At 35.5% G+C, this 20479-nt stretch overlaps 1 protein-coding gene across 3 annotated transcripts; it reads left to right on the forward strand.

Annotated features, from left to right (window-relative positions):
• The first annotated feature begins 3729 nt into the window (after positions 1–3729).
• On the forward strand, positions 3730–18770 carry calcoco2 (calcium binding and coiled-coil domain 2). 3 transcript variants are annotated; one of them, XM_038283499.1, is made up of 15 exons: positions 3730–3816; positions 4225–4421; positions 8014–8110; positions 9118–9278; positions 10363–10479; positions 10594–10719; positions 10810–10905; positions 10997–11094; positions 11448–11517; positions 12978–13145; positions 13234–13422; positions 14112–14228; positions 14304–14475; positions 15841–15866; positions 18221–18770. In XM_038283499.1, exons 2-15 carry the CDS (start codon positions 4245–4247, stop codon positions 18383–18385), a joined length of 1779 nt encoding a protein of 592 aa, XP_038139427.1. In that variant the 5' UTR covers positions 3730–3816; positions 4225–4244; the 3' UTR covers positions 18386–18770. The 3 variants fall into 3 exon arrangements, with proteins under 3 accessions (XP_038139427.1, XP_038139429.1, XP_038139428.1); XM_038283501.1 differs by having other exon boundaries at positions 18224–18770; XM_038283500.1 differs by having other exon boundaries at positions 3766–3827; positions 18221–18385.
• The last annotated feature ends 1709 nt before the right edge of the window (positions 18771–20479 follow it).

Genomic DNA, 20479 nt, shown 5'->3' on the forward strand with positions numbered 1-20479 from the left:
AATAGATAGTAGGGATAAAAGTGGTAGATGCAAAGTTTTATTTTTATTTTTTTCCTAATTTCACCCAGTGTTGCCTTTGTGGATATATCAGTTGCAGAGAGAGATAGGAATGAGTAAGGCTTGTTTGTGTAGTAAATGATTGTGTTTACTGCTGCAATACTAGTAAGAGTTTGTATTTTTCCTGGGCATAAAAGCTGCACTACATTTTTGGTTAAGATCTTAAGATGTGTTGAATGTCATTATGATTCTTTCACTGTCGCCCTGAAGTAAGTGAGACTTTGCAGATGCAAAAATACTGTAATTTAAGGCTAATTAGTGAAATAACTTACATTTTTTTAATGGTCATTGGCTTAACAACTTGGCAACTCTTTTTTATTTATTTAGCAAATTCAAAACATATATTTATAATTATGGCAATGAAGTTCATAACCTCACAATCCCTTTGAAAAATGCTGGAATACTGTTTGGAAACTTTTAAAACTTGTCAGCATTTATACTACCAGTTCTTAAGCAACAGGGGATTTCATTTACCTCTGATCAGGGAAAGGTAATTTACCTAATTTAAAGCAGTTTGCTGTCTGAACATAATTTCATAAGTTCTTATAACTCAGAATATTAATGCAAACTGTTGCATTGTTTTTTTTTTTTTGTTAAGTTAAAACAGTTGATTTTAGAGTGAAGCGAACTTTGTTGAATTGCTTTTAAATGTTCTAAACAAAAACATGTTTCGCTTATAGACAAATGTTGAACTGCAAAGGTTTGAGTTGTGCTGCTAATGCCATATATATATAAATAAAAAAAATGTAAATTGAAAAAAATACTAATATTAGATATATATATAATTAACCTAATATTAATTCTATATATAATTATAAATAAAAAATAAAAAAAATGGAGTAACATTGAGTGACATTTTGAGGCTGGTGTTTTCTGTAATGTTCAGGAAATGGTTAGGTATGTTGATTGACTGTTCATAAGCAAAGTTATTTAATTTTCTTGGAACAGTTTGGTTTTTTTAAATTATTTTTTAAAATAAAAATTCAAATTCAATATTTTGTTTTACTAAATGATCATTTAGTAAATCCTTAATAGTTATTTGTTTTTTCAGTTTGGTTTTATATGAATTACTAGTGGGAATTTACCATTTTCTTTCATGGGAGGGCATACAAACACAACTGCAAGTGCTGATGAATAGTTTGAAATGCTTAATAACAAGCAAAATGGCGAAGCCGGGACTTTAGAAAAAACTAATGTGTAATAATGTGCATTTCAAACTGAGGAGAACAGTGTATTTAATTGCACACGATAGGTTTAATATCATAAAAATAAAATGCAGATGTTTTGATGTAGAAAAATCAGAGTTTGATGAGAGGGTCAAATCGTTACATTAAATAGGTATAATCATTTAAAATACCTAAAGAAGACATATTCTAAAGGATTTCCTTATTGTTCATATATATCCTGAATGACTCTGAACAGCCCCCCAGTCCCTTTATAAGAGAAATACTCCCATGGTAGGACTTGAGTCAGAAATATTGACCCACCTTCATGTTTGACTGTCTGTATGGTGTGCTTAGGATGTTGGATCTCTGCCAGTTTTCATTTTACATTTGGTGAAAAATGTCAACTTTTATCTCTTTAGATCAATTCCACATTTCTGCTTTATTTCCCAAAATGGCTTGTGTCTTCACAAAACAGCTAGCTTAATATCGACATTGAAATAAGTGATGATAACCTCCATTTATTATTAGCTGACTATAAACAACACCTTTGTTTATAGATGTTGGAGATTGGCCTGTTTCTCCAGTGTAGTCCTGTTTCTCTGACTGTGACTGGCTGGATGTGCTCTTTTCATCCTCTGACATGGGAGCTGGCTCAGAGCTCGTCTGCCTGGCTGTGTTTCTTGGACAGGCCACCTTTTACAGCTGCTTTTTGTATCTCTGCTTCTGTCTCCTTGAACCCCAGTCGGCCTCAGCAGATGGCCGCTCACACTGAGCCTGGTTCTGCTGGAGGTTTCTTCCTGTTAAAAGGGAGTTTTTCCTCTCCACTGTCACTACAAGCATGCTTAGTGTGAGGGATTGCAGATCTGGTGTACTGTAAAGTGCCTGGAGATGTTGTATATTGGCGCTATATAAATAAATTGAATTGAACTTGTTTATTACACTTTTCTTGGCCTTCAAAATTAAAATGTATCAAATAACATCCAATTAAAAAATATGAATGTTTCTTTCAAAAGCATAAAGTTTTATTTAAACACTTCCACTGCTAGAATACTATTAAAGAAAAAAAACATAAACACTTAATCATGTAAAAAAAAAAAACATGAGAATATATAAGCCAATTATTTGATAATTTATTTAGCAAATAATACTATTTTTTTTTAGCTCTGCGGCAAGGAGGAGTTTGGCTCCACCGAGTGGGTTTTAAAGGAATAGTACACCCAAAACATGATTAGCCTTCATTTTCTACTCACCCCCATGCTGAACAACACCCTGGAGTACTTTTTTGATATCTCAAATGCATCTGGAGATCTGGGAGGCTTCTTGCTGTCTGCTGACATTCAAATAATGGAGGTCCATGGCGCCCGAGGCAGAAAGGTCCATAAAAGTCCACAAAAAACGTTTCAATATCCCTCCATACTGCTCGTCCAATGTATTCCAAGTGTCCTGAGTGGGTAGCATCCAGAATTTACTCGAAACGAAGTCATTTAGAATGTTTTCAGAGCATAAACAGTAGTGTATAGGATTTCCTGAAAGCGCGTTCACGGCGCTACGGAAACCGCGGCAGACCAACCCAGACGAAAGTGCGCATTCAGCTCAGCAAAGAACTCATGCTCTTCCTCAACACTGAAGTCCTCAGACATTTTTCTTTCGTTGTTTCTTTCTTTGCACAGGTAAAGAGCACATTTCTTCTTCTACGCTTGCATTATTGGCAGAGCAGACGCTGAATGCGCACTTTCATCTGGTTTGGTCTGCCGGCTTCTGTAGCGTCGTGAACGCGCTGGCGCGCGCTTTCAGGAAATCCTATACACTACTGTTTATGCTCTAAAAACATTCTAAATGACTTCGTTTCGAGTAAATTCTGGATGCTACCCACTCAGGACACTTGGAATACATTGGACGAGCAGTATGGAGGAATATTGACACGTTTTTTGTGGACTTTTATGGACCTTTTTCGCTCGGGCACCGTAGACCTCCATTATTTGAACGTCAGCAGACAGTAAGAAGCCTCCCAGATCTCCAGATGCATTTGAGATATCAAAAAAGTACTCCAGGGTGTTGTTCAGCATGGGGGTGAGTAGAAAATGAAGGCTAATCATGTTTTGGGTGTACTATTCCTTTAATAAAACTAAAAGATTAAAAGAACTGCATTTCCCATGATGCTGATGTCTTCAACATAATCTGAAATAAAATAATCGGAACTTTTTTTACAATCTCAAACGTGGGTGATTTATAACTTGTAAAGAATGAACTGTTTTATGGTATTTTATTGTATGTTTATAGTTAAACGTTGTGATTTAATAAAAATGGACGATTAAACCATTTTTGCTTAAACTACTTTGCCCTGCATTTTTTAAAACCAAGCAGCCGTGACAGCCCACAGGATAAGTGGTAGTGACTTTCAATGTTGTATAAAATATATATTTGAAAGTACATGTATTTTAAATCTGATGTTAAATAAGATTTTATTACTACGTGCGCAGCGTGTCATCGTTTGTTGCAGGCAGCGGTAGTATAAAGATCCGAGTTGTACTTGAACGCATCACTTGCTGGCTATGCAAAGCGGACCGAAAGATCAGAACTGCTTCAACTAAGCGTAAGTTAAAGGTGTTTATCTCAAACCTATCTTATATTTCACTAAATTCTTTAGGACCAATCAGTGCTAATCTTTTTTTCCAGTTTTAAATTAATGTGAATACAATGCGCAGTGAAAAAAAATCACTTTCGGTTTTATGGCTTAAAGTTCCTCCGTCTTTATATAAATAAATTTTGCTAAGATGTAAAATTGACTTGAATAGCTATATGACAACAGATTGAAGTGAAGTGGTTCGTTGATCAGTAGCTTGAATAGGACAGAGTCAAACCGAAAGTATAATTCTAAATGCGCATTAAGGCGAATAAACAATGCCAGGAAGAATGAAGGGTGGAAACTCGCAGTAAAAATAAGTTATTGTCGACCTTTGCTATCGGTTTACTGTAATCAAACTTATGATGTGGTGTTTAGTTGTCAGACGGTAGGTCAGTATGGAGCCCCTCCCGGACGCGGCAGCAGCGGCGACTGACCCACCGGCTCCAAACTTCTCCCAGGTGGTCTTCATCGACATCCCGCACTCATACCCGCCGTCCAGCCCGATCACCTGCCGCTTTACCCTCAGCACTGCCTTCCAGGCACATCCCAGGGACTGGGTGGGGATCTTTAAGGTGCCCTACCTGACTTTTACTCTTTGTTTACATTTGTAATATTGAATCAAACCCACATATGATATAACTTATCACCAACATATAGGATAATGCGCTGAGTTTTTTTCTTAGACTAGCATTTTCTTCATAATTTTTTATTTTGTTCAATTTTGAGATGAAGGATCTACATTTGGAGTTGTAGATTGAAATCAAATTCCCAGAGTAATCAATACAGAGGGTGGAGCTTTGGTAAAAGTTAAGTTTTGTTTTCTCCACCATATTGTTTTTCTTGGCCATTATATGGCAGGGTGCAGAGGCGGTTCTAGATGGGGAGGGGTATTATCTTTTTCAAGGGGGAACAGGGCAAAACAAAAACAAACAGAAAAAGAAGCAAAAGCAGTGCAAGGATACAGACCGCCGATCTAACATGAAAACTGATCTTATCTTAGTATGACTGAACTTTAAAACTGGCTGCAATCACTAAATTTCAATCCAGTTTATTTATATAGTGCTAATTCACAACACAACACATCAAATCAAATTTGATTTATATAGCACTTTACAACAACCAGCAGTTACCCAACGTGCTTAACCAGAGGAGTCACAAAATGCAACGGAGGTCTTCAACAGGGGGGTCTGCAGAGGTACTGCATGGGGGTCGTGAAAGTTTTGGTTGATTAGACTTTTTTATTATTATTATTCTCCCCTGCAACATATGTTTCCACTAGTTGAAATGTCTTTAAATGCACATTAACATGAATTCAACACACTGTAGTAAACAGATAAATGGAGGCAGAAGATGTCTTTCAGTCATCAATGCACACATTCAGCGACACACAGGAGCTCTTTCAAGCTGGGCACCGTTTCATTCACAACACCTGTCCCATCAATGAGGAATCAGAATCAGAAATACTTTAATTATCCCAGGGCAAAATTACTTTCATTACATTACTCCATCTGTAATAGAGTGACTATAGGACCAGTTTAATATAACACAATTTCATACTATGTGTATATATATATATATATATATATATATATATATATATATATATATATATATATATAAAATAACAACAAAACAAGAGTCCCATCATTAACAATGAATTGCAATAACATAAGGAAAGTAATGTAAAATTTGTAAAAAAACAGAAAAAACAAAAGGGATAACATATACAAATAAGAAACTTGTGAGAAGAACAACAATAAAAAAATAATCATAATAATAGAAATGAATAAATAAATTAATATTGACATGTTGCAATATCACTGATAATTGAGCCTATCACTCAATTATGTTCCAGCGTTTCCAGCAGGGAATTGTAATTAAAAATAATTTAGAAATGGCTGCCAGACCTAATAGAACCTCTGTGTTGATCCCCTGATCTATACAATAGATGTATAATTAGGGGGTCCCCGCTCCATCTCGCCACCAGTTTTGGGGTCCTTGGCCTGGAAAAACATTGAAGACCCCTGCAATAGAATAACTGAACATAGAAAAGAGTAAAATCAAACAGGTTACAAAGAAATAAAAGAATGAAATTGTCACAACTCCACAGGTACTGTAACCCTGGAACAAAAAGATTTATCATTTACATGAACAAACTGAAATCTGTCTGATAAATTGTGACTGATTTGTCCATTAGACCAATTTTAAATTTTGCCTTTACAATTTACTTAAAAAAAAAAAAAAAAAATCTAGGAACTAGGCTGGTTTAAATCTAGTCTCTTCTGTCAGCACATATCATTATAAAAAAATAATTTACCATAATGCTACAACAATGGATCTAAAACAGTAAAAGATGCTAAAGTATTATAAAAAATATATATATTTTTTTATAATAATATAAGTGATTCTAAAAGATAAGTGTATTTACGCTTAATTTGAGCAGGTACATATTATCTGCAAAACGAATGGGTATTCTTGCTCTTAAAAAATAGATATTTGGATATTATCCACTTGAAGTAACTTGTTTGAGTTTTTTGTTTTCTAATTGCAACTGTAGATCATATTAGATTTGGCAAATTGTCTATTTGACATGCTCTAATTAACAGAAAACACACTTTTTTTCCCAATAAAATTTACTTGGTTATAATAAAAATTTTGCAGTATATGTTTTCAGCACAGAGGCTATAATAGGTTGAGGAGCAGCTCTAAAGCGCCTCTGTCCCTGTCTAGAACTGCCCATGCCAGGGCTCTTCTGTCCTGATCTTAAGGACTTAGCCTCCAACATGTTTCCTAATGTATCTCTGCACCAGCACACGGAAATTAAATGATCCCATTATCTCCTCAGCGGTCATCAAGGACTGCAGAAGCTTGATTTCGGCCATTTCTCTGAGTCTGGTGTTTGGAGGCAGGGTCACACCTAAAGCATGGAGGATAGTGGGTCTTGAGAACCAGATTTGAAGGCTCCTAATATGCTCTAAAGGATGCTAAAGCATTTGACTTTTATTTTTATTTCCTTCCTCTGTATTTAAGCAAGTTTACTTAGACTATTTAACTTAGACTAATTAATCAAATAAATCTGTCTAAATAAATAAATCTAAGTTTTCCTAGACAGCTCAATGCACACATGCCTCTGCTGACATCCCACAGGGTATCAAGTATTTTTAATCTTATCGTTCATTTTTCACTCAAAATCTTAACACGATATCAGCTGATATTATCTAGATTATGATAAAAGTGAAGATAAAAAAAAAAATCCTATTACTTCTTTGCAGTCTTTCTTAGGTATCTGTGATTGCTTACCACAGCAATCACAGACTTTATCAATAAAAAATAATATCCATCCATCCATCCATCCAGTTTCTGAGGCGCTTATCCCTGCTGGGGTCACGAGGGATGCTGTTGCCTATCTCCAGCTGTCAGTAATAAAATAATATTCTTGATGAATATACATATTTAAATTTGGCTTCTTCAGGAGCCTAGTTACATAAAGAAGTATGATTTCTATCACTTAACATCTCCTATTCACCACATGAAATCACATTCTTCAAATTTGTCAATGTCCAAATGGAAAAAAACAACAACAAAAGAGTAAAAATAAAAAACATCTTAGCATTCACCCAGTTTCTGGAGGGTTTTTTGTCATCAATTCTAATTTAGTGTATGGCAGCTCATCAGGTAGATATTTTTGTACACTATGAATGGCTAGAATGCCTGAAAATGTATGGAAAGATGAATATAAATTAATTTACACCATTTATAGTGCTAAAGAATATCATCGTTGTTACGGTTTTGGCCTTATCAAACATGGCGGCAGGGAAATTTGCTTAATTATCAAAGGTTAAACTTTTTGGTTTCAAATCAAACTCCAGAGCATCAGAATCGATGCAAAAATCTGCTGAAAATCATTAATCCGCTTTAATCTGTAGTCAGTAGAAGACAAGGTCAAGGCTTTGGCTTCTTGTGATGTCATCAAACATAAAACACAAAAAAGAGTTAGGATTTTTTTTTCTTGAATTCTTTTGTTGTTGTTGATTTTCTAAATTTCTGAGATATGAATCCACACTTTATTAATTATATTATTAGCAGCACACCCCTGTTAGTGAACCCCCCCACCACCAGCACCACTGAACAGTATTTATATATATATTTATTATATTTGAACAGGTTGGATGGAGCTCAACAAAGGATTATCATACATTTGTTTGGGTTGAGGCAGTTCATGATCCTCGACAGACAGAAACAAGACAGGCTGTCTTTAAAGGTAAGTTTCACTTTCTCTGCGTAGCTCGAACAGTCTGGTTTTTGTTTGTCATGTACACTCCTTCTTCTGTGTCACGTGTAAACTCTGCGTGCACAAATAATCTTTAAAATCTGTTTTTCAAGTGACTGTAGCAGGAAGATGGACCCAGTTTAATCCTGTTTTCTATCCAGTGGATTTATGTTCAGATGAGATTTACTTCAAATGTAAAAGAGCACAAATGCTTAATTAATCCCAAAGGGAAATCAAAGAATTTATAGTAGATCTATATTTACTGATTATGGATTAACAATTGAGGTAGTTTTTTTTAATTAGTTTTAAACATTTGGTAAATATTGTAAGCATAAGTGCTATTTAATTTATCCAGTTTACAAATAGGACCAATTAAGGGGATCATGTTTCGGGTCCCATTGTATAACAACAAACCCTTTTTTACATTTTAGCTAAGCTTTAAATTATTTCTTATGTGATTTTAGTTTTAATAAACATATCTTAGCCTATCTAGCAGTTTATATTGCCTTAAAATAAAAAATTCTTTGTGTTTTAATTTGCAAATATATTATATATGTAAAGTAGACTTTATTTTTATACATCTGGCAGGAGGTGAAACTGATCTGAATGGGAAATATAAAAAGAGCAAATTTCTGACTCGATATATGATTTATGAAATGTATCTAAATGCATGTACATCAATATAACCAGAGTCCTGCAATTAAAGCTCTGTTTATTTTAACAGAGGCTGTTGCGGCACCAATATTAACATTTCTGCATATTTTAGCAGTTATATGGATAAAGGTAGAGCAATGATTCCAGCTCACAAAGCTTCACCCTTTTCTTTTCAGAATATTACAAAAATTACAGTTGTAATATTCTTTGGTAACTGTTTTTCTAAATTTAGCATCCCTGCTTACAAAAAGCACCATATGTTAAAAATAACCTCCAGGAACAAACATACCTGTAACGTGTCAGGATGTTGCATCCATTTGCTTGCTGTGTCTATCTGCCATCAGAGTACTACCTTCCTAAAGACGAGATCGAGTTCTACCAGTTCTGTTACATTGACAACTCCGGGCAGGTGCGAGGAGCCAGCACTCCCTTCTGTTTCAGAAATCCATCAGAGCAAAACGCAGAGAGCATCGAGGAGGACGACCTGCTGGTTATCACGACACAGGTATCGCAATCACATTACAGAACTAAAGTCTTGAATTTTAGATGTACTTCAACTAATGGCTGAAAATGACCACAAATAAATATAACGAAGCAATTAGAGGGTTTCTTTGTTTTTCAAGTTATTCTTAGAAAACTGGAATGCCGGGCGTGCAGGCGGTGCAGTGGTTAGCTTGCACTCCCCAAACCTGGGTTCGAATCCGACCTGGGGTCCTTTGCCACATATCTCCCCCCCTCTCTCATACCGCCTTTCCAGTCATCCTAGTTTCGAAAAAACGAGCCACTAGTCCCGTTAAAACTCAAAAAAAAGAAGAAAACTGGAATGCCTTTCCTTACCGTCACAGCTATGATAAGTCAAACTTTCCTAATGCTGATAAGAGTATTTTTTTCTGTAGGGTGAGATAATTTGAACTGTGATATATGAAGGAAATATTTCAGCCGAATATGTTTTTGGTAATTTTCATAAAGTTGTATCTCCCTGGATTTATTTAAATAAACATGAAGCCAAGAAGTAGGGAGACATATGTCACCTGTAGTGCTTAAAGTTATCATTAGGTAGTGTGCATCCTATTTACAATAAATAAACAAAACAGTTGCATTTAAAACGTTTGTTTTTTCAATGTTTCTATAGAAATATAGTAGCAGGGTCATGAAAGGCTGAATCTGCTTTTTTTGGTATTTATGAAAAGTTTTGGTGACTATTTCTCATATTTTTTTCACACTCAGCAAATAAACAAGTACAGATCAAGGACACTTTAAGGACATTATTTTTCAGTTTGTAATGCCATTTATTTCCATTTACTAGTTGTCAAAGTTAAGTTGGAGATTTTATATTTCTTACAGTATGTCTGTTTCCCACGCTTCATATCAACCAAACTTTTTAATTACCCTTTAAAGTAGTTTGGGTTTTGTGTTCTTCTCTGAGCTTTGGTTGGTTGTTTAAATCCTTGAAAATGAGTTAATGTGAAGGATATTTTAGTCAAGAGATTCTTTAAAAAAAAATGGTTTCCTTTCAATCTTTATTGTGGTTGATTATTTGCGTTCAGGCATGCAAAAAGTAGATTAATGCCTGTCGTATTTCACCTCAGGACCAAGTTGAAAAGAGTCGGCAGGAGAAAGCTGAGCTACAGGAACAGCTGGAGCAGATGAGAGCAGAAAATGAAGCATTAAAAAGTGCTCTGCAGAAAGACATGGGCAGCTTTAAGGTAAGATTATCTGGTTTTTTTTAAATGAAATGTTTGTTCATGGTGCAACAGAGTAGGACATTGAGCTTTAAAATGAACTTTGATATGCTGATGTGGTCCGTTTGATTTATTCAGGAGCAGAATGCTCAGCGAGAGGAGGAAAAGGCTAAGTTGGTCAAAGACATGGATCAGGTGAAGGAGCAGAATGAAAAACTCAAGCAAACGCTGCAGATGCAGATGAAGGAGAACGACCGTTTAAAGGTGTGTCATCAGTTCATTATGAAACCTCGACCCAAATGTCAGGATGGAAGGGAAAAAAAGCTAACCTTGATGTTGCTGCTACTTTGCTAGGAGGAGATGATGATCCAGATGACCAAGGAGTTGGACATACAGAGACAAAACTCTACAAAGCAGGAAAAATCAAGTCTGTCTTTGAGAAGTAATGAGGTAAGATGGTATGGCTTTGTCATTGCAACGAGATTGGGGGGGAAAAAATGCACCAGCCTAATCTTATTCCCCATCTGTATCTTTTCTTAAGGAGAGATACGATCGAGCTGTGATGAAGATCAATCAGATGAAAGAAGAGCGTGAGGAGCTGAAAGGGAAGATTGTGGCACAGAGTGATGAGATTACAAAGTAAAATATTAAATTTGTTCTTTTTTTTTTAACTTACGAAATAATTTAGTTGTTTTTATTGATTTATGTAGTTGGCATTAAGTTTCCCAAATAAACTCCCTTTCAACCAGCTGTCTTAAGAATATAAAGATGATGTTTAATTTACTCAGAACGAACATAAGAATTCTGTGAAGGCCTGGGGGGGGTGGGTTTTTATCCCCTTTTGTAGTGCCAGAAAACTTATTTTACTCTAAATTTTTTAATATTTTATTGAAGTTTTTGGATAATTTAGAGCTGCTTGCGCTGTTTGCTTCAGGTTCTCATCCTGCTGCACACATTCAAACCTTTCCTTGAAATTCTGTTTTGTGTTTCAGACTGAAAGCTAACCTCAGAGAAAAAGAACGAGAGTTGTCAAAAACCACGGATTATATCCAGCTTCTGCAGGTAAACTACTTTGGGCTGCACTTATTTAGCGCCTTTTCATTCAAAATTGTAAAAACAAATACATGCTGCTATTGATAAACTATTATGTTATAATTTCACCATGAAGTAAAACTAAATAAATATATTTTTGTCTTATTTTAATTTCCAAGATTTATTTACTTACTTATAGATTTTTCATAATTAGGTTTTAGTTTTTTGACACTTTTATTTTGTAATGCTACTTTACAGATTTCTATGACCTTTATTTTTTAACCCTGTTTTTTTTTTTGTCAGATGTTTTTTCATTCATATTTTATATTAAAATGAGGGGGCAGGGTTTTATCTGTGTGGCGGCGCTGGTCAGAGGTCAATTTTCAGGGGAAAACAGGAAGTTCCTTGCAAAAATAAGGAACATGAGAACATGCAACAAAAGCCTTCCTTTGCAGAAAGCCTCTGTTTTGTTTTCTAAATTTATCCAACTGATTTTCAATGTCTGAAAACAAAAGTACCTCAGACTAATCGACAATTTGATGAAGTTGTAGACATGCAGACATCTGGTCCAAGTTCCGTTCTTGACGCATCAAGCTGCCCCACAGATAAAACCCTGGGTTAAAAAATAAAAGCAACTGAAATATGTAGTTGCTTTTAGTAGCTTTACAAAATAAAAGCGTCAAAAAAATAAAACTCACAACACTATGAAATAAATAAATATGGAAGTAAATTAATACATCTTGAAATAAATTAAAATAAGACAAAAATGTCTTTGAAATAAACAAATAAATATCACCATTAAGCAAAACTAAGAAAATATTTTAAAAAGATATTAATAAGTTATCAATAGCAGCATTAATTAATGTTGTCAAATTGTGATTGAAATGGTTCTCCTTACACAATGAACTATAAATTAACATTTTTAATATTTCAAGTAGATTTAGACCACAATAACCACTGGAGAAGGGCTAGTGAGAGGTCCACCTGGGGTCACTGAAACATCCTGTTCCCTAGGGGCAAAGATAAGAAAAGATAACTTCTCAGTCTGCACTGAGGTCTTCTCCCATTGGACATGTCCCAAAACAGCTTTCTCCTAAGGCATCCTTACGAGCTATTCAGCTTAATTTCTAGCCTTGAATATTTTCACTTTTTGTTGCATTAAGAATAGCAATACCGTAAATTAAAAGTACCGGTAAACAGATGCCCAGTTTTAAAACGGTTTTAACGAATGAAAATCTGAAGAGTGAGTCTGCCATTCACTCTTCAGTTTGGGGAATGAGCTTTTGATTCAGATTACAGCCGGAGGTCCTGTCCTAAACATCAGTCAGTTTAGTTGGAAATCATTTATAGATGCAAATATTCAAATTTTTACCAACGTCGCTTTGTTTTAGGTCTAGACTTTTACCTGGACAGCTCTGGCTACATGTTTAGCCCCATCCAGGTGGAGGTGTACTCATTGTTCAGCATTTTGAATCTGTTTGCCTCAACAGGTTGATCTTCAGAGTACCAACAAAGAGAATGAACTGCTCTCTGCAGAGCAGCAAAAGCTGCTGGGCCTCAAAGGCAGCATGGATGAACTGAAAAGGGAAAACCTGGAATTACGTACAAAGCTCTCACAACTAGACTCGCTGCAGAATGCTCCTCAGGATGAGCTCAGGGTATATTCATTTATTCTTTAACTCTTCAAAAATCCAGCTGAACACATTTTAAGCAGAAGTAACATACTTAATCAATCCTCCTCTTTAGGTGCAGTGTCAGACTCTCACTAGGGAGTTGCAGGAAGCGCTGACAAAGCTGGTGACGGAGCGGGAGGAGACGAGGGCCATCAAGAGACGAGCTGAGCTCTCAGAAAGTGAGCTGCAAGATGTGAAGGAGCAGCTGTCGGGTTTGGCCCAAAGCTGTGATATGGAGCAGTGTCAGAAAAGCAAATATGAGGTAAATTTAAATAGGATTCAGTCTGGATTCCTTCAGTGTGGAGGAGGAAATATTAACCTTCTTATTCCAAGAATTTTATCACTTCAGTTTGGTTTTTGAAGAAAAAACTCTACTTAAAATGACAATTAAGGGTTTGAAATATACTGTATTAACCACACTAAAGCGTATTTCTCAGCAAAATAATTGGCTAAATAAAAAAATAAATGCTTGCACATTTCAGCCGACAAGCAAAATAGGCCCAACTTATCGTTCGGTCAAAGTATTGTTCCACCTCTATTCTGCTCTTTCTCTCCACCTTTTCTTTCTACGTCTATCTTCCTTTACCATAAAAGGAACAATAAACTATGTGGTAATCATACAAAATGTTTGTTACTCATATTTCCTTCAAATGTTCCCATTTTAAGTTGCTTTAATCATTAGTCCTTCATTTTTCTAGACTGTAATTGTTTGTGTTTATATTGAAAAATATTTACACATGGTTTCTAAAAGTAAAGGACAAAAAAGAAAGAAAAAATGTTTTCTTGTTACTATTTTCTTGGTTTCCAAATCTACATAAGTCCTTCCAGCTCTTGCATTCAAGCAGCAAAGGTTCATAGACCTGGTTTGGTCTGGTGGAAAGTATAAAACTAAATGAAGGGATCTGACAAATTTGACAGTATATAAAAGATGTTTCATTTGTATTTTCTCAGATGCAGGTCATGGAGATGAATGAATTATTAGCAGATAGAAACATCGCAATTCAAGACAAAGAACAAGAGATTTTGCTAATCAAGCAGGAAAGAGATGAGCTTATTAGAGAAAACCAGGTATGTGTAGAAAAAAACGCAGAACATCTATGTTCCTTTCATGGTTTCTGTTATCTGAGCTGTTTGTTCTTCCAGGGGCTCAAGGGTGACGTGGAGAGGCTTCGTGCACTTTATACAAACAGCCCAACCACAGCTGAGGAGCCGTCATATGTGGAGCCGGAGCTCCTCGTGCCAGGGGGTGATGGTCTACCCGGCCAAGACCAGCAGCACAGACCGGATCGGCCTGACAACATATACGAGACCATAGGTGAGGAACGCAGACGTTCTCCAGCAGAAGATTGTCTGCTGCTCAAAGCAAAAACAAATTCAGTTTTGCAAAGATTTCCAGATTATTCAGCAATTGTTGTATTTTAATGGGAGAGTGTTGCTGTGTTGGTTAGAGCAGTGCGATTGTACACTGAGAAGGTTGCAAGTAGCTGGTTTAAACCCAACAGCCTACACTCTGGGCCCCTGAGCAAGACCCTTAAACCCATACTGCTCCCCGGGCGCCACACAGTGGCAGCCCAGTGCTGCTCCATTGTGGGAATAATGAAGTTCAATTATTATCGGTTATTATTATTAATGCTCAAGCTCTTAATAGAAATAGAAATATGAGATATTACTGAAGTTTTTAGAGACACACTGGGGCTGATTTCTGCTCGATTTTGTAAAAGCTCTGACCCGCGGTTTCTGATTTCTCTTAGGAAAATTTAAATAACAGGTTAAATAATTTGTTTTCCTTATAGGTTTAAATTGGAATTCTTTAATCTGGAAAACATGTATTGTTAAAACTATGGCAAACGTTACATATTACTTGTTTTACTTGTTTTTCCTTGCTACAGATTAAAGTTTAGACCATATAACGCTGGTAATTGTGTTAAGACAGCTTAGATTACTGATTAGTGATGTCAGAAGTATTTACCACCATCGTTTTTAGAGAGGGAACAGGTGACTCCCAATCCTTGATGATCTGTGAGACACTTTGTTTTAATCTTGTAACGCTGCAGTTTGTTTGGACTTTGTTCGCTGTGTGTGATGAAACCGCAGCCTTCAAACCAAGCCTAGCGAGGTGTGTGTTTCATAAACAGCCCCGCGCTGTGGGATTCCCCGTCCTAGCGTGGTCATTTGTGATGCTAAATATTACCACAGCTTCATCTTAAATACCAAATACAAATCCAACCTAGATTCTAACAAGCTTCAGAAACCCAACAGGATGAATTTCAACCCCTGCTCTCCTCTCCATAAACTAACCTGCTGTGGTTCTACTATAATATGAAAGCAAACGCTTGGTCTGTGCTGCAATTAAAGTAAGAACTTTGTCCCTTACGACATCCTGGAGGCATTTTGTTATCACAGTTCAACCTGTAATGGTCAATGTTCCTATAAATCAAGAAATGAAACGTCTCATGTGTTCTGTTGTGTTTCTATTTAGCCAGAAGAGCCTAAATTAAACTATTATTACTTATTTTTTGACACAGAGACATAAAAAGAAACAAATACCTAACCTTTTTTGTACTGAACCAGTTGCCCCTCATCCCTATTGATCATATCACGTTACCATCTTTAAACTAAAGTTAAAGACATTGTAAAACATTTTTTAATGCTGTTCCTTTGAATTATTTCTCTCTTACAGATAGCATGCAAGTAGCGCAAGAAGAGGTGAGTAAAATAATTTCCTTCAGCATAAAATGGTGTTATCTCCTATTCTGACTGTTAGATCCTTATTATTAATGGATAAGGCCTGATTATCTGTAGCTTAATTAAAACATTAGTCGGGTCACAGTCTTTACTGTTTAGGTAGAATGGATAATTTTAATAAATACCTTTGGAACATCTGCACTAGTGTTCTGCTAATGTATTTTAGTCATTTTTTGTTACAGGGTCCAGTACACTTTCTACACTTTTAGATGTATGCATGATACTTTAACTTTAGGCTTTCAAAGTTGAACCATTTCAGGGTAGAATAAAGATAAAGCATAAAAAATATCTGAAAATTTGTGATTTGTGTGCAGAAGTTTTAAAGCGATTGTGTTTCTAATCCAAACAATCAGTCATAGATATAGGCTCATTCAGCTTTAGTATTTGATGGAGTTATTTGGTGAGTTTCTGGTGAATTCTTGGCTTGATATTCATCAGCTTCTGTTTCCTGAACCAGTAGAATTACCGTATTATAATATTGGTAAATGTTCTAATAAAAATACAGCTTCTTTTCAAATATATATTTTTAAATGTGGGCGTTGAATACTTTCTTACAGAAGAGGATTAGGGCCACTGGAAAAAAAAAAAAAAGTTAACTGATTTAAAAAAAAAAAATTCAGTTTAGTATGGGGAAAAAAGTCAGAATTCTGACTTTTTTCTCAGAATTCTGACTTTTTTCTCAGAATTCTGACTTTTTTCTTAGACTTTTTTATTTTCAGAATTCAGTCAGAATTCTGAGATTAAAGTCAGAATTCTGACTTTTTTCTCAGAATTCTGAGATTAAAGTCAGAATTCTGCGATTAAAAGTCAGAATTCTGAGAAAAAAGTCAGAATTCTGACTTTTTTCCCCATGTTAAACTGTAATAAAATTTAAAAAATCAGTTAACTTTTTTTTTTTTTCAGTGGCCCTAATCCTCTTCCGTACTTTCTGATTTAGATCAATAGCAAAATTTGATTTCCGATCAAAAGAATTTCCATTTTAGTGAAAAAGAAGCTTCTTTCCATCCTGTGATGTTTTGGCAAACTGTTAGCTTAGCATTGTTCCGTAAAAGTTCAAAAAATATCCACTGGACTTGGTTTCCAAGATTTGAAGAAGTTTCGCCACCTCTCCAGGAAGCTTTCTCAATTCAAATGTCTGGATCCGCAGTGAGTTTGAGTCTATATATAGACAAAGCCTTGTATTGCTTGGAAACATGCAAATGGTAACCGATGAGTGGGTTGTTTGGTTCAATGGTTAGCCTGTAATATCTGAAACCTGTCTATGATTCTGAGGGTCGGTCATTAATCATAGACAGGTTTCAGGTATTACAGGAGACAATCCCCCCCCTTTAACGACCTTTTTTTTTTTTATCCCTGCACCTGACCATAGCACAATGTGGGTATGGGATTAAAAAAAGGAAATTGGTAAATGGGGGACAGATGCAGAAATGTTAGGCTGAAAAGACGACAAAAAAAAAAAGTCTTCAGCAGATGAACAGTATTTTTACCATCTCTTTGAAACTTGGCAATACGTAAACATGATATGCAGAAAATCTAGAGGTGTCAAATGTGGTCTACACAGTCCAGCTTTGTCCTAAAGCGGAGCGCAATAATGACGCCTACTGTGTCTCATATGTTACTGAATGTAAATGAAGTACAAAAAAAAAAAAGTTCAAAAACGTAATCAGCTAAGTTAAGAAATAAAAAAAATTCAGTTCCTGTATCCGTATTAATCTTCTGATGGTTATGTTGTACCTCTGTTTTTTACACATTTAATTTTACCACAGTAAAGGCAAGTGACTGTTTTTGGTAATTAAATTGGCATTACATTTGTTTGCCTTTTTTATGTCACATAAGTGATAAAATAGTTCTGTCATCTAATAAAACTCTTGACTTGAAATGTCAAAGTATTTCACTTAGGGTCCTACAAAGGGTTAAAGTTTGTAACTGGATCTGATTTAAATAAAGAAATGGAACAAATTTTGTCTTTGCGAGAAGCTGCTGGTAGAAAAAATCAAGTCTGGTTGAAGGCGTAAAGTTACAAGGAAATGACGATTAAAATGAATTTTAGATAAATTATACATAAACAGGTTTACACAATGTCTAAGGGTCACAGATTCCTCTTTTATTTGGAAAACATATGTTTAAACTCTTCCATGTAATCTGCAGAGCTCCAGGCTATCCTCTCACCTCCAAAACAGATGAATAATAACATCCTTCTGCAAACATGACCCTGTGCCACATGAGCCACTGTTTACTGCTTTATTTTTAAAGTGGACTTATAACCGTAATCCGCCCGTATTTCATGACACCTTCTTTCTGTCCCCCGTTGGCAGCAGGTGATGGTGTGCCGTCACTGCCAGGAGAGCTTCCCCGGCATCACGCAGCAGGAGCTGGAGCAGCACGAGCAGAGTCACCGAGTGTGTCCGTTCTGCACGATGATCTGTGACACCATGGAGCAGTCCGTGTTTGAAGATCACGTCTACAGCCACGAGCTGTGAGAGCTGCATAGCCAAAATGCTTTTTCTGATTTTATTTTTTTTAGTGGTGGAAAAACTGACACTTTTTTTGTATCATTTCCAATAACCTGCAAAAATTATAAGCTAACATGCATTTAAGGGAGATTGTAGACTTTTTGGTGGCATGTTAATGAAAAAGCAATCGAGATAAAGGATAATGGCAGAAAGATAGTTGTATAAACACAAATATTCTTAATTAAGGGATAGAATATATTACTAATCAAAGGTTTATGATTAGGGCTGAAACTGTTAATTGGATTAATCGATTGTTGTAATAATAATCCACTAATTTAGTAATTGTTTTATCATTAACTGGAGCATACTTTAAAACGTTCTATTAGCTGACAGAGCGACCCATTTAGAGCAATAATTATACAAAAATTTTAAAACCAAAAATCTATCTTATATTTCTAAGATATATAGAGATATATATTTATATCTTTTGCATTCAAGATTTAAAATAAAAATTTTCGTCTGTCAATATCCCCTGTCCAGAACTTTGTTTGACTTTCCCCTGGCTTAATTTTGTAAAAAGGTCTTCTTTAAGGAATCTTTGACTTTGCGATTATTAATCTTAAAAAGAACTGATAGATTAATCGATTTAAAAAATAATCCTTAGTTGCAGCCTCATTTATGATATTTACACACTTAATGACTAAACTGTTAAAACCATATTGGGAAATCAGACAAAATTATCCATTTTAAAGGCAGTTTAAACCACACATGGATAAATTATGTAAATGTTTGGACTGTCGGATGATTCAGCAACTGCCTGATGTTGCCATCTTTGCTCTCTCTGGTGCCTCTAGATGTTTTCTGCCTCTTCCAACCTGAATCATTCACCCATCGTTGTTGTGTCCGTTTGCTAAGTTGGTTCTTTCCTTCCGACTTCATTACTGTTTTGTCAAAAAAATTTAGAATTTTACAGCTTTTAATTTAACAATCTCAGTCAATATTAATTGATGTTTTATAGGCTAAAATGATCAGATTGTTTTTGCATGTGTGAAAGGAAAGAATGATGATGAAGTTTAGATTTAAAATCTAAGAAAGAAAAACACATTTGAAGGTAATTTAAAGTAAATTTATTTAATCTATTGAGATTTGAGACTATTTTTTTTTATTATCTTAGGTTTGTCAACCAATGCTCCCGTGTCATAGCAGATAACAGTACCGTATGTTGTTTTATTTTCTGTTTATCTTGCTGTTAAAACAAGCCGATGATGTTTTCTGACGTAAATGTTCGAAGCGCCTAACGGAAAATTAGCCAGCGTGGTTTTGATATGTGTTTTATGTAAAAATCAGTTCATCATTGTTAAGCAAATTAGTTTTTTGTGCAGAATAGCATACCTTGTTTAATTATATGATTTTCGCTGGTTGGGAATTCAGGTAATCTACAGATTACTGGAATTATTCCATAAATTACCAATAACAGTTTACACAGCATTATATTACAAAGATGGATGATATGGATACTTTAGTTTTTCTCACTTGAAATATTTCAGACTGCCAAATCCCCCTTAAAAACTGGGGGTTCCAAATGGGGGGCCCTCCCATTTAATCTCCACATGCTCCCACTAACTCAGATTATAAGATGTTTGTGTCCTTTCGGCTGCTCCGATATTCAGGGATCGCCACAGAATGTCATGACTTGACTGGATGTCCTTCAAGTTGCTATCAGGATTTAAGCCCCTTCACCATGGGGGGGCCTTTAGGATTATAATAAACAGGATATGTTACTATGAAATGACTAAAAGCTCTATCTAACATTGGTTTCTTCAGCTTAATAAAAACAAAACGGGGGGAGATTTATGCAAGAAACCTCTGATTAGGCCTGAAATCTGGGAGCAGTTATGAATTCAAACCTTCAGAGGCACATAAAGATAGGAACAAAGATGGCCTTTATATGTAGAATATCTCTAGGATAAAGGACAGCTGTCTCAGCATCCATGTGTTTATCTCTAAATGAACTGAAAAAGTAAAGGCCATTAGCTTGGTCTTTAGCTTGGCTCTCTGTACCTTACACTTTGAAATATTTCTGTTAGTCTGTAAATCACTTGAGTGGCTTGGCTCCAAAAT

Source organism: Cyprinodon tularosa, unplaced genomic scaffold, assembly GCF_016077235.1.
Source record: "Cyprinodon tularosa strain WSP-4 unplaced genomic scaffold, ASM1607723v1 ctg194, whole genome shotgun sequence".
NCBI classification, from domain to species: domain Eukaryota; kingdom Metazoa; phylum Chordata; class Actinopteri; order Cyprinodontiformes; family Cyprinodontidae; genus Cyprinodon; species Cyprinodon tularosa.